The 15,252-nt window shown below is 39.3% G+C and overlaps 1 protein-coding gene across 2 annotated transcripts in view; it reads left to right on the top strand.

Annotated features, from left to right (window-relative positions):
* LOC101074049 (PQ-loop repeat-containing protein 1) overlaps positions 1-14,526 on the top strand; it is a 33,871-nt gene extending 19,345 nt beyond the window's left edge. Inside the window, exon 5 of one of the 2 annotated variants that reach the window (XM_003967183.3) lies at positions 12,661-14,526. In XM_003967183.3, the coding sequence (XP_003967232.1) occupies positions 12,661-12,835 (175 nt within the window). In that variant the 3' untranslated portion in view covers positions 12,836-14,526. Of the gene's footprint in view, positions 1-810; positions 4,726-12,660 lie in introns of those variants that run through there. The other variant, XM_011606987.2, reaches the window with a different exon arrangement.
* Positions 14,527-15,252: the final 726 nt, after the last annotated feature.

Below are 15,252 nucleotides of genomic sequence, written 5' to 3'. Positions count from 1 at the left end.
AAAAAGTGCTCCAATTGTCTATAAAGGCCACCTGGTTTTCGGGGCACCACCGTGACAACCAGCGACGAAGCGATGACATGCGGCTAAACATCTAATCGCTGGCCAGATTGGGAAGGGGACTAGAGAATGCTACGGAGTCCGACATTGTTTTTTGCGTAGTTGCACACCGACTCTATGTTAATTTATATGGTTATATGGTTGTTCTCAATAAAGACATGAAAGATTAGATTTTTTTGTGTGTTTGTTTTAGGCACATTATATTTGTCGGTGCCGTTGACTTACATAAACATCAAATCAGACGTTATGAGAAATAAATGCAGACAAACTTAATACAGCTAAAGTTTCACATACTTCTTCTGGCCACTGTAAACATAACAGTGAGTTAATGACACTAAATTATAGTCCCACTCAGTCTTAATGACAACAATTAACATACCCTTAACTTTACTAACATGACCAAACACTTGTGCTGTTTAACCCAGCATCCTCATAGTTTTGTGTCACACTAAACACAACATCATGAACTGAGAAAAGCAGCCATATTGAGACTGGTCTACAGGGATAAAAAAAAAAAAAAAAAAAACTTTTTGGAAACAAGCTATTTATGCTGTCTGGATTTATGGCTATTTCAACCCAGTAATTTGTTGCCATTTGGTAGTTTGCAGACATTTGTGTTTATGAATTCTGTCAGAACAGTCCAAATATCCAAAGAATAATTTTTAGACAGCTACATTTCTGGGGAGGTACACATTAGATCATAGTGCAGGATTCTGTTCAAGGTTTTTTTTCATTTTCCATTTTTCATTCAAGGCAAAAGTACAACTTTACCACTGTGGAACCAGGATTTTTTAAACCAAACTACATGAGGATAAATACTGGAGAGTTATGTACACTGATTATTTCTATTAAAAATTATTTTCCACACTTTTGTCTCTATTCATTCACGTGTAAATGTTTGCAAAAATAAGTAGAAAAGGGAAACAATTGCTTTCAGGTAAAGTCTGAGATTCAGACTTGCAGACCAGAGTTTGGTTTCTTATTTGGATGTAGTCAATTATTAAATGCTCAAAGTACAGAAGTCACTGAAAGCAGAGCTCAAAGGCCAATAAAGTTCCCAACCTGGGGTGAGGTTTTTGTACTAGTTAGGAATTTAAAGAGACTGAAGCTACTTTGTGGTGAAACTATGATTAAATTCAAGGTCACCTTGTGTAGAGAGAAAAGAGTTGAGGAACAGGAGCAAACAAAGCTTATTTTGCATAATGAGTGTTCTTTCCTGCTTAGATTTCGTCAAAGTAAGCAAAGGTCAGTGTGTATACTGATTAGCCTCTTAGGTAGAAGGTTGTGAAATCAATTATGCCCCCTTCTGTGCCAATTAATGGCACAGAACCTCCAACTAATTATCATAATTATTCCCTCATTATGTCGCTTGGCTGTCATCAGTGGGAAAAAAAATGCATACTTGTCTGAAGGTCAATAAACAGTAATTGTCCAAGCCATGGCGGTGTGTTCTGCGCCGCTGGATTTTGACTGTCAATAAACTATGTCTACATTTACTGATTATGTCAAAGACATGGGAGATCAGCTGATTGATGCTGGAGGACTCACAACCACCTTTTAGTCTCGACATTGTGGCATATCATCTTTATTCAATGATATCCACCAAAACAATTATTAGTCTTTCTGTCCTGCTACAGTCTACAGTACATACCCCTCTGTCTCTATATCAGTATACCCCATGGAGCATTGAAAGCTTTTGTTGTAACTGTATGAGTACAGTCATTACTATTGCATATATGTCCACCCTTGAACCACACATTGTTAATCAGAAAACCTAATCAATGCTGGATGAATTTTATTGTGCAACCATGGTTGTAAGATGAATTGCCCAGGCACAAATTTTTGGTCTGTTGTTTCACACACCAGCTATCACACTGTTGTTTTGGGTCTCACTTGTTTGTTTTGGTGGGTTTGCTGACACACAAGTTCAGTTTTATCTTCACGATGCATTATTGATACTGTATACAGTAATAATAAGTAACAAAAGAGAGAGGAATATTTGTTTTTGGTCTAAATTCAGGATGAAAGAAAATCAGCTGTTATAGCCTTATGAAGTACATTTCTATCCATAAACACTATTAACCATTAAAAAGGCATTTGATAACTCTTTTAAATTATTCAAGTACTGCATCTTAGAACTATGAACGAGTTCACATACCATGTCCTAGGATGTGCATTAAGGCTGGCTTGTGCTCTTGGCAGTCAGCCATCGTGGTGGATGTTGTGCCAAAGATAGGCGATAACATTGCATTGCGTCTCTGAGCTGACTGATGAGCAACCTAACTGACCTCATATCTACAATCATGTTGACATCTACTCAGAAACGTGAAACCAACAGTAATCTGTACAAGCAAACTAACACAGTTGTCTGAAAATATTTCCTAATACCGATCCTCACCTTCAAGTCAAATTCTTTTACAGTAATATTTATAGCCTGCTAATGATTTCCATAGCTTAATTGGAGCGATGACCCTGTAAGGTGGAAACATCCCGGTCAGCACTTCTCTCTCTGGGTCCATTAAGTGTCTCAGATCTATTAACAGCTGTACTCAGCTGTACTTCCAGTTGTTCATTTGAAGGCTGCACAAACTCTTTTTCCAGGTATGATGATGCAGCACAAGTTTTGCACTTCTTCCCATGCGGTCCCTTGTGAAACAGTTTGTTGTTGTTCAGTTTCCCTCAACCAGATGTATATGAAGGAAAGTTAGATGCTGTAGAGAGATGCACATCACGCTTGAAAAGCACCACATTTACTGTGCAATGCATGTATATCTTATACTGATTGTACATTGCTTGTTAAAGTTAAACTAATATCTTATATGACGTACTTCTGATACTGAATCAGTACTAATTAATTAGTGATCCATCAGAATTACAGATAATATAGACCAGGAAAAACCATATTTTCATTCAATCCTTTGGTGCATGAAATCCCAAAATAGTATAGAGCTGAGCCTATTCCATCTAAACAGCTGGTTTAAGGAATTGAAGGAAATGTATGGGTGTTCCAGCAACTGGTTGTTATCAGAGCTGTCTGGGTCCATGGTGATATTGCAGTCATGGTAAGGGCAGGCATAAGCTACACACAAACAATGGTGAATTTTAATGATGGAAATGGAAATTCATGGAGATATCCTTCCACACCTGTCATGCCTTTAATTTGCCGCCATCGCTGATGTAGCATGAAAAGACATAATTGCATGGCTTTCATGCTCTTCCGACATTGCTCCCTCAAACTACAGTTGAACTGCTGATATATTGTTACTATTCAAAAGAGAAGTGTTACACCACTAATGTCATATTTATTTTTGATAACACTAAATGATCACAAATATTATCAACATATTCTCCTTAAAATCTTACAGAAATCTTAATCTGCTCACCACATAAAAAAACTCACACCTTGGCAAACCTGGGTGAACAATCTTTCACTGTCGTGTGTCCCTTAAGTTGGAGTCTATTCACAGGTTTCAGTGTTTGTTAACTTGAGGCGACTTTCAACAGAGGACCAGTACATTTCCACTTTGGCCCCCAAAAGAACATAACATCACCGTGACCTCTGAGAAAAAGCACACAAGTTGGCACTGGAGAGCCAGGTCCTCATTAAATGACAAAACAAATAGATTCACGTAAAACACCATTAATCTTTTATTTTTCTGTCTTCTCACTAACTTTATATGAAAACCAACACCATCATTGCCCATTTGCCACTTTCTGTATCACAGTAAATGTACCCTTGCTGCTAAAAGCATTTTCCCACAGACTATTACACAAGCAGTCATCACATATAAAGTCCTTTAACTCAAATCGTGTCGCTCCATGAGATGCAGTTATGTACTGCATGCGAGCATGCATGTCGTGCTTGCATCGTGCCTGAGCAAAGAAGAGCTACTAGTGATTGCTAGAGCATGGTTAATGTGATCAAAACCAATGCAAACTCTCACAAAGTAATTTCTGTCCTAAGGCAAGACAGGACAAGAGAATGCTGTGAGAACTCATATTTCCATTTTATTTAAGTGGACTTATATGGATTATAGAATAAAATAGATTTTGCTGACTTTGCTTTGTTGCTGTATTTATGACACACAAAGGTCCTATCCTATATTATTGTGTCTGAACAGAATGTATGTTTGCAAGAAAGAAAAGGGCTGTATGAAACCCACAGTCAACTGTTGCACAAGCCTCTTAAATGGACTGTACCTGCTGTCTCCTCAGGAAGATGATAAATCGAGATTAAATCACTCCAGATTCACTAATTAATCTGTATTGAAGCATTTGGTGACAATTCAGAAATGATTCAGCTGATTGATTCACCATCTCTCCCCAGACTCACCCTGAGTGTATTTACGTATATTGGTCAATGTTTAATACATACATTTAAATGCCAGATTTATTTAGAAAATGTATGTATGTTATGTATTATGGGACACAGAATTAGCTGTGTTTAAATGTGTCAGGAATATATTGTTTCATAAGTGAATTTTCCTTTTGCTGACCACTATCAAACATCTTACAGACTATGTAGACTTTAAGGAAATACTTTATGATTACATTGTTAGCACTGGATTTTCTGAGATCTCTTTTAGATTAGCCATTGCTATCTCATCCAATGTTCCCTCTAATGTTTCATGTGTCTGAGCAGACATACAAGCTCCCTGAGCACACTGAGGACCACTGTGAGCAACATCAGATGGGTACGCTGTGGCCACACACCAGTATCACGCTTGTTCAAAACCTTGGATCATAGCAAGTTACATGGCTTATTAAAAGAATCAAATGACAGCAGCACATAAAATGAAAAAGACAAAAATCTTGTTGTTCATGAGATGTGTACTATGTTATACGTGAGAGTCCTGCTTTAACCAAAGGAACAGTCCTGCTTTGGCCTGGGAAAAAATCTCAGTTTCACCGCTTGTTCTTCTATTTGCACATACTCCGACAGCCATTCCATCTTAAAAGAACCGCATTTCTTTTTTACTTTGGCTTGATGAGTGGATGTGTCTCTGCCCGTTTGTTTCGCCATGATAAGGGATTAGCATTTGTGTCTCTGAGATCCGTTGCTGTTGTTATCTAGCTAACCTGCACGGCGAGTAAAGGTAGGGCACATACGCAAACGCTGTCAATGCCATGATTGGCTGTGTAGCGTAAGTGAACTGTATTGGATTATTGGCTGGACACCTGTCGCTCATTGATTTATGTTGCAAAATGGTACAGAAAACAATATTACTGGTCTAATTAACTAGATTATATCAGTTCTAAAATTAGATATTAATTAATACGTTTCTGTTGAATTTTATTTTGTGCACTGCATAGATTTTCTTGTGCGCTGAGAATGTGCAAGCAGTACGCGATTGCGCAAGCGCACAGCTTAGAGGGAACATTGATCTCATCCATTTCTTCTTGTTTCCATTCTCTAAAAATGTATGAAAATCCAAACCATCCTCAGGCCATCTCTGATACTCACTTCCCCTGCCTCTCCACTGCTTCTTTGGGTGAAGTAGAATCCATCTTTTCTGACAGATTGGGAACTTTTCCTTGTTTGCCTGTGTGCAATCGATCAACATGCATAATTCATAGTTAGCGTTTTAAGAGTAGCTAGGCCCTTTGATTTTAGTCTGTCTCTGCCCCCTCGAGGAGCTCATAGCCCAGCTGTGAAATCACCTTACACACAACCTCGTGTGGGTGTAATCGTGTGTATGATTCACATACACACACACACATCATGCCAATGCGCAATTGGATGTTTGTGAAGAGGTGATGAGAGAGGACTGAACCTTTAAGAGTCAGACACTGCTGCTTAACCATATCTCCTTCCACAGAATTGGGAGTCAATATTATCAAGTAATTACCAGGCCTGTCCTCCACTCTGGAACTTTCTCAGTGTATTCAGAGTGCCAGGAGAATTCCTGGTGGCATGGTAAACTGATTAGATTGCTCTGTGTGTCGAAATGAATGTGTAGAACACAGCATCACAGGACATTGCAGGTGCGTCATGTGGGAGTTTTGTATTGTATACTACTCAGTGCTTCCATTGCGCTATCATAGTAAACATGCAGATGCAATTCTGGGAAAGGTACAGGAGTAAGTCGAGTAATCAATATTTAGTCACCAGAAAGAATCAGCAGATCTATTGCAGCAATATTTTACACTGTGAAATGAGGAGTGTAAATAATGACATGTGCTTTCACAAACCAAATCAGCTGAATTTATTCCTTCCCCCAAAGTTTCCTTAAACGTTGATATTTGACATATAATTTTTAGACAGTCAACATCTATTAACAACTATAGTTCTAATATCTGAATATGGCAGAAATGTATGCACATGACAGAGGAACTACATATGTTTCCTTCCATCCATCCATCCATCCATCCATCCATCCATCCATCCATCCATCCATCCATCCATCAATCTATCATCCAGCCATCCATCCAACTGTAAGGTTAATGGTAGGTTTTGGGGGGTAAATACATAAACAGAGAGAGACAGATAACTCATTTAATCCAGCCAAGGGACTGGGCTCCAGTGGAGAGGCCACTGGGCAATTTGCAGTGAGGCCAAGACAAGACACAGAATCTACTTACCGTATTTTCACGACCATAAGGCGCACTGTATTAAAAGGCGCAGTCTCAGTTATAGGTGCTATTTCTGTATTTAAAACATACATAAGGCGCACCGTATTATTAGGCGCATGCTGAAACATACAGTAAAAAATGACAACGGAAGTAAAACGGTGAGTTTCGACACATTTATTGAACAAAATATTTATTCTTCCGCCACAAAACCATCAAAGTTTTCATCTTCTGTATCTGAATTAAACAGCTGCACTATTTCAATGTCCAACATCCTGAATACCTCTTCTTAATCATCTGAATCGGACTCACCGACCGGTTCCGGTTCAGCGTTGATTTTGTGAAACCTCTTACAATACATGAAGACAGTATCATAGCACATGCGTCTACAATCCACCCGCATATGGTGGCATAACCTGCCCGCCGCTGCCTCATAGTCTTTGTGAAGGAGTGTTCGCCTTCCGTCATCCAGCGCTCTGTCTGTTTCCGTGGCAGCCGAGAACCACGGTGGACGACGACTTCTCGTGCCCCGTTGTACGTATCGCCACCGTGCTGGTCCCTTTTTCTCCACTTTGTGGGTCATAGGGATGTCAAAAGTCAGAGGGATCTCATCCATGTTGGTGATGTGACTGGGTGCGGTTATCTTGTTGCGGCAGTAGGTGCGGAAAATGGCCACCCTCTCCTGGTAATCCGCGAGCAGCCGCTGCGCAACAGTTGTCCTTGCGTGTATGGAGAGATGCCGCCTCAAGCGAAAACACTAAGATTGCTCGATTGCCATTTTCAGCCGCATATTCGATGGCCTGCAGTTTAAAGTAAGCCTCATTCATACGCGTTTCGCTTGACCGGCGCCATTTTAGGGGATCCTTACGCGTAGGTGTGCAACTAATCGATTGGCGGAGCGTTTACCGTAGTGCACCCACCAAAGGCGCACAGCTGATTTTGGAACTCAGTCCAAACAAGGCGCTCCATATTATAAGGCGTACCGTCGATTTGAGAAAATCTCAGTCTTTTAGGTGCGCCTTATAGTCGTGAAAATACGGTAACTTAATCAAACACCCATTTAGATGAGGAACATGTTGCAATAAATGACCTGACTCATTAACAGAGACCCTGTCATCCCCCTGAACTCTGTTGTTCTATGGCTTTACTAATACATTCGATTGATTCTTTTTGGGCCATTTAACAGCAGCATTCCTGTAATACACATGGAGATTGTGGTATGCATGATGATTACCATTAAGCTGTTTGTAAATTGAAGAAGCACTTGTGACATTAATCATTTTTTGAGATTGAAAACAATAAATTAATTATTCATAGTTTAATATATTTTATGTAGCTATTTTTTAAATTTAATGAAATAAAATGGCACAACTGCAATTGTTTATAGACTAGCATAGTATATATTGCATGTATTTTAAACAAAAGCTATGTTATAAATCTGTTGCTATGGTCACTTTATTTTTGTGCTGTGCCAATAAAATGTAAATAACAGTCATATATGCCAGCAATATAAATCTAAGCAGCGTTGCACAAGACAATGTGCTTTCAAGGCCAAGATTCACAGTCATAAATGACATTTAAAGCTGCAACTTTACAAATATTTAGGATGTGAAATCACTTAATTTGCACACTTGCCCTATTATTTCTCTCTGTCCCTCTTTCTCTTTCCAAATGTCACAATACCCTAGTCCTATTGTTCCCGTCCACTCCCGCAGTTTAGGAGAGCTAATAGCTGCTCTGACAGCACTCGTTCAATACTCAGTAAAATTACTTGCTGGTCCTCATGAGGCACAGCCATCACAATGTGCAATCTGACCCCCTTTCCACAGTCTCCATCTCTCTCTATGTGTCTTGTCACTCTCCAGTTCTCCATCAGAGTGGCTTCATTTCCCACCCCTTTTGAGATTTATCGTCCTCCATCTCTCACCATCTTCCTTTTACCGCCAACCTCGCTCATGCATCTCCCAGCGCTGCTCTTTTCTCATCCCAGCACCATTTCACCCCTGTTTCCACTTTGCTCAAATGAAGGTGTCAGGTCAGCAATAATCAATGACAGACTGAACTGAGTCTGTGCGCGTGTGCACATGCTATGCTGAGCATGTGCTTTGTTTTTGTTTCATGCAAAGGAAAGCAGGCTGATAAACCTGCTGATTGATGTCAGTGCTTGTGCCTATGTGTGCATATGAAGTAGGTACTCAATCGGTCAATATCCCAGTCCCCTTCCCCATGGACACTCATTGGCATTAATGATGTTGGCTGTCTCATGGCCAAAGAAATTAGCTGCGGGAAGAAATGAGAATTTGGAGAGCAAAGGATGGTACATTGGCAGAATCTCTGGTTAACAAGAGAATAAACATTAAAAGCCAAAAAATAAGGTTCAGAATTCCTAAGAAATCTGATTTTGAGCACTCGTAATTGTCCGTGGTGTTTGTCCAGCCACCAACGAGTACTACCATGAGTACTACAACCATGAGTATCACAACCATGAGTACTACAATCCTGAATACTACAGCCATGAGTACTACAACTGTGAGTACTACAGCCGTGATGTGAGCCTTCTTATGAACAGGCCATAGTAATTCATGACAAAACAAATTCAGAACTGCTTTGTGAAAATTCACATTTGACTCTTTATGAATCCAAGAACGTTCATTTTGAAGACATTGTTAGAGCCTTCTCTACCAACCATTGATATACTGTAGCTTTTCAATGGCCATTTTAATGGCGTGGGAAGGTAAAGCGGGATATAAACCACATTGAGGAAAATAACTTGTAGCTGAAGACAGTCTTCTCCTTTAAGTGTGCTGAGTAAGAGACAAACATTCCTTGTATGAACAAATGGTGAAAATGAAAACACAAATTTATTATTTATAGCCATTTTTCTTGTTTTATCTTTGCTTATGTAGGTTTAGCATGAGTTTGCAGTGATGGGCTATTATTTCCACTTGGAGTGAGGACTGAATTTTGCACTCATTTGTTTCTTAAAGAGCATCCATGCTGCATAATATATTGACAACCCATTGAAGGTTTTCAATAATTTCAGCTATTAAATTGTACTGTTGTATTAATGTAGAATTACCTATTAAAATGCCATTATATGTTTCTCACACTTGTTTTCACACACTAGTTTGGCATATATTAAATGTTTCTGTGTTTTGCAGTCAGGGCTGATAGAAGGTTCCATTTTAAAGATGAGGAAGACTGAGAGAAGTGGCAGTAAAAGTAATAAAAATGATGAGTGTTATTACAGACAAAATAATAAAGAAGAATGAAATGTAAAGAAGAGGGGGATCAAAAATGAAAATCTGAAGACTAAACTAAAATGGAAAACTCAACGGAAGGGAGATGTAAAATTGTCTGTTTTTTACCCTCTGGAGTCCTAATTACTTAGAAAGAGAACCAAAACTTATTCATCAATACATCAAACCTTTGCTTAAAATGTTCAGAGTTTTTATGGACCATGTGATTGTACAAAAATGTGTACAGCGGACTGTATCGATATATTGCTCTGTTACTATGATTTTCAGGCTAACAACAAAGGTGAGATGGTCTCATTAACTCCAGGCTTTATGAACTTTATCATGAATCTTGATGACCTGACTCAGATTTGGAATGACTTGATTTCCTGAAGCGCACCAATGGTCTGCTGTCCTGACTGGACGTGTGAACAGCAGGAGATGCATCGTAGATGCAGCAGACTGCTGCTGCACATTCTGAATAATGCTGTCTTTTTTTCCATGTCATCTCAGCAAATGTTTTGGTTGCTCTATGGGGGCCTGAACGAAGCCCAGAGAGCTTTGGGAGTGTTTTTGCAAGGATAGCTGAAGGATAGGACAGGAGTGCTGTCCCTATAGTCATTATACTGTACGTCTTCCTCTCTCACACACTCATCATCTCTGTGGCCATCAGAGAGACTCTTCTCTGTCCCCTGGATGGTTTCGCTTCCTCATTCACCTAAAGAATTGTAGATAAATGTTTTTTTTCCTTGAAAGATCTTTCTCTAACTCTCTCTCTTACTCCCTCTCTCTTTTCCCCTGACCAGGCTGACCCGTACAATAGCCTGAGTGATGAGCCTGTTCCATCCTCAGACACAGATATTTATAATAAAATTAATAAACTCTGATTATTTCCATACCATTGAGGTTTAGTGTCCAGAGAGCAAGAGGAGGGAGGAGGAGAGGAGGGCAGATACTGTGAAGGGTAAACATTAAAGACGCGTGACAGTCAATGAGTGAGGCAGCAGCAGCAAGTTCCGAAGCTACGAAATGATTATAAAAAACCATATTGGACTTAGTTCTGTGGCTGAGTCTTGTGATAGGGCTTCAGTCAGTATGTTAACATTTGTGGATAATTAAGCTATGCTCAAAATTTGACTTTGACTTTTTTCAGAATTAAGCCCTTGTCCCAGTTTACATGCAGTGGAGAAAACCATATAACTGCCAGGAACTACCGCCTCCTCCTGAACACTACATGTTGGTTTACAGCGGGTTTACAGCGGGTTAATGCAGCCCAACTTCTTGTTGATGTGTCATATTAAAAAAAATGACTGGAGTCAGGCAGCATTTCAAACAAAAGTAGGATGGATAGTCATATAGCTTTGTACATAATGTGTGCCTTACTTTATTGTGTGGATCAGAAGCATGCTATCCGTTGTTGCCTACTTCTACTATGACTGGCTTTGTCAGATTGTTTTGTCCTGGCAGGGGTTGTGGAGCATGCGCACATGCATGTTCTACTTTAACCCCGATTAAGGTCAGAGAAAATCAATTTCCAATCACATTATCTGAGTGTTTTAGTCAGATAAGGAGAAGTCTGATATTAACTAGACTAATGTTTACAAGCAATTCAACTACCCAGATACAGTCAGATTAATGCAACAATTTAGTTTTCTTTTGCGACATGTAAACATACTGAGTGAGTTATCTCATGGTACCACGTGTGAATATGCTGGTCTCTCTTTAGTATCTTTGGACCATCAACCTCCATCCTTCTCTGTTGTTCTGTCTGCACCATTGATGACCTAACTTTAGTGACAGCTGGCTTAATTTTATTATTTAAATATGTTCCTTTTTCTGAAATTGCTCTGTAATATTAATTTCACCTTGATTTAGGGGGCAGGCTGTGGTTAGATAATTACTTGTTAAAAGCCATTAGTATTTGTGCAGCAATCATTGGGGTTTTCGTTCAGCAACAAGGTTGCACGATGATAATAAGACATCAGTGTGTCTGCCTTCATTGCTTGTCTGGTGCAAGGGAAAAAAATGAAAATAAAATCATATGCAAGACAGGATATGAGAATATGCCAGAAACTAGCATACATTGTGACATTTAGAACAGCATCAAATGCGAAAATCATACAGTATGGGGCAGTGCATCTTAAATAAAAATGGATTAAGTTCAGAGGGTGATGGGTGGTTTCAGGGGGCAATGAGTTATAAAGCTGGAGATAAGGTTGGGAGGGGATTGAGAATGGAAGACCACGAGTGTGTGGGAGGGTGTACTGATGGGGAGGAGGTCAAATGAGTATGGAGGGGGTTTAATGATTATACAAGCACCAGAATTTTGAAAGCGCTGAAGCTTCTAGAGAGATTCTTGAGTGAGATTGAAAGGAAAAAGTCAAATCGAGGAGACTAGGAATAAGAATATTGGCCTGGGGTGGGTGAGGAAGAAAGAGTGGTTAACTGTGAACATGTGCAATGTGCATGATTGGAATGATGATGTAGTATTGGTGATGGTATCCAGAATTGTTCTTCTTTCTTGTTGTTGATGATTAAAGGAAAACAAAGATTTTATTCCTTGGAAAAAGGATGGATGTGATTGCTGGAGGGCCAGAGTTGAGTCTTACCTGTGTAGCAGTGGACAGTAATGGTGTATTTATCAAATAAATGGCCAAGGGGTTGATAGATCCTCAAGGAATGATGTCCCAGGACAGAGCACTGGACAGCACCTGCTGTATTGAGGGATTGCCAGGATCTAGGGAATCTATTCCTCCCACCTAGAATATAAAGTGTCTGTCTTTTTGTGTTATTCCAGTGTGAAGATGGTGCTGCTGTGGACAGCGGGAGATCTCTTCAAGACCGCCTACTTTCTGATGAACAGAAGCCCAATTCAGTTCTGGTTTTGCGGGTTCGTGCAGATCTTCATCGATGCAGTCATCCTGCTGCAGGTCCTTCTCTATAGCCGGGACGCAAGAGTCAAGCTAGGCTAATCTGTCGCTGCTCAGTGTTTTAGCCATTATTTAAAAATTGTAAAATATCTATTTATGTGTATTGGAATATTATGAAAATGTATTAGAAACAGGAAGAACAAAATCAAAGAACCAGCAATCATTGAGCAAATGTTTAGGATTTAACCAAAGCAAAGCTAACAAACTACTGAAAACAAATGTTACCTGCATTTTGATGGTCATTTAAGTTCATTTTTAGCATTTTACACTATTTGTGCTGTGCTATGTAGTACTATGATGCAGAAAAGTGTGGTGAGGTGGAAACACCGAGTGAAACATTGCTCAATTTGGCAGCTCACCACAGCAGATCTGTGTTACGCACTGGAAGCCTCACACATTTATTTACTGCCTGACAGATGACTTTCCCACTTCTCACTATACACCTCAACTGTTCTCTTTGTATGTACGTGATGAGTTTCATGTTTGGCAAGCTCACTGTTCTGCCTGCATGGTTGAAATGGAATTTTGCCATCAGCAGGAAGCATCAGGTGAGGGTTTTAAACGAGGTCTACCAGGTACTGGTAATAACAACCAGCATCAGTCAAGGTGTAACTACTTTATCTATTTTATCTAAAACGAACCTTAACTTGATGAACAACATGGGCATTATACAGGACCTTGCACTGTAGTTCAGTTACCTCTGTGAACATTCCAGCCAAATATAACATTACATCCTCTGCTTTTTATTTCATTTTTGTGAATTTACATTTTGAAGAACCATAAACCTATAATATAGCAACATGTCTAGTAGGATTATTAGAGTATCATTGACAAGGAAGGCTATTTAAAAGAATGAATGAGTAAAATGCATCCTTTTCCCCCAGTATCAACAGCTGCCAATCAAAAGATGTCCAGTTTAGCTTGATGTCTTGTAGCATAGTAACCAAAGCCTCATTTTTATCAGTGACACAATACATTAAATAGGAATAAAGCTGTGTAATGTGTTATAACGGCAGTAAAAAGAAGAAAGATTTATTTTATTACATCCTGATATCCATATATCAAGCTGGCTCCTGAATCCAGTCAGGCACCACATTTTCTTTCATGTCTGCAGAAAAGTTAAAACTCCATTAACAGTGTAGGTACACTTCAAATGGAACCTTAGTGTATTTACAGAAGACTCATCACACATATTACACCTGCCAAATATGGCCTTTTCTAACTGTTTTCAGATGGTGTTACTAAGTGACCTTCAGCACTGAAATCTGCACTTCAGTCATGTTAAAGAGTGCACTATATTATGCAGGTATTAATTTCTTGCTTCACAATATGTACACTACCATGAGCAGCCTGTCTTTTCACCATGATGCTGTGTAATGCTGTGTTTTGCTGCGGCATTACTTTTCTGTTCTTATCTGCGAATGTTGATATTGTCTCAAAACTACTTCCTCCTGAAGGACAGGAGGACACACAGAGGCACATGCACATGATTGTGTTATCTTTCTGAGGATTGCATAATGCATTCCCCAGCCCTTAACACTACGGTTTGTGTATTAGGTACCCAATCTCTACAACCAAAAGCAACACAGCCTTAAAAATTCTAAATATGACAGAAACTGCCTGATTTGAACTGCTCCCTTTTCATTACATTTACTTTTATTTTTACCAGAAATATTTGTAAATGAAATATTTATCACGTTATTCTGTCCCATATAAAGTATTTATATTTTTGCATGTGGCTGTGTGTCATGACTCTGTCTTGAAATGTTAGACATGTAGGAGAGAAAAGTTATTTGTCATGTTTAATGTCATTTTGCGAATTCCTCATGGTGCAGATGTTCTTCACACAAGCCAATGAGGACTGTCAAGAAACAGAAAACCTTGTTTTCCTCCTCTTTTTGACAAAAAATGAAGCGATAGAACAAAACCATGCTGCTCCTGACAGGGGAAAATGAATTAGTGGTGTTAATTAAGAACTGCAATGCTTGATGGCTTTAATCCCCTCACACAATGCATCATCTTCTTCATCACAGACAGGCATGTACCGTCTAAGATGACCTCGCTTCCAGAAATTAGGCTTTTATTAAAAACATAACTTAATGGCAGCCAATTACTTCCTGTGTAATAATGAAATGCTGTAATGGGCATATACACCAAGAATATAACACTAAAATAAGCACTTCTGAACAGACTGCAAATTAGTTCTAAGAGAAAAGGTTTTCCCATAAAATATTCAGCAGTGCAGAATAGAAAACATATGTAAATGTAGCATCCATACATAGAAAAATCAGCACTGCATCAGCTGGTATCCAATACTACTAAGTTCCCTCCGTGTCAGAGTGGAGCATGATTGTGAATGTTTCCCTGCTGTGTTTTGGCTGCATTTCTACGGTTCATCCAAGGAAGACGCCTGTCCTGTAGCATGAAATATGCAAGATAGGCCATAGTCATTCTTAGTC

Source organism: Takifugu rubripes, chromosome 9 (assembly GCF_901000725.2).
Source record: "Takifugu rubripes chromosome 9, fTakRub1.2, whole genome shotgun sequence".
NCBI classification, from domain to species: Eukaryota; Metazoa; Chordata; class Actinopteri; order Tetraodontiformes; family Tetraodontidae; genus Takifugu; species Takifugu rubripes.
The sequence above is the reverse complement of the archived record's forward strand: the minus strand, read 5'-3'. Positions and strand labels throughout refer to the sequence as shown.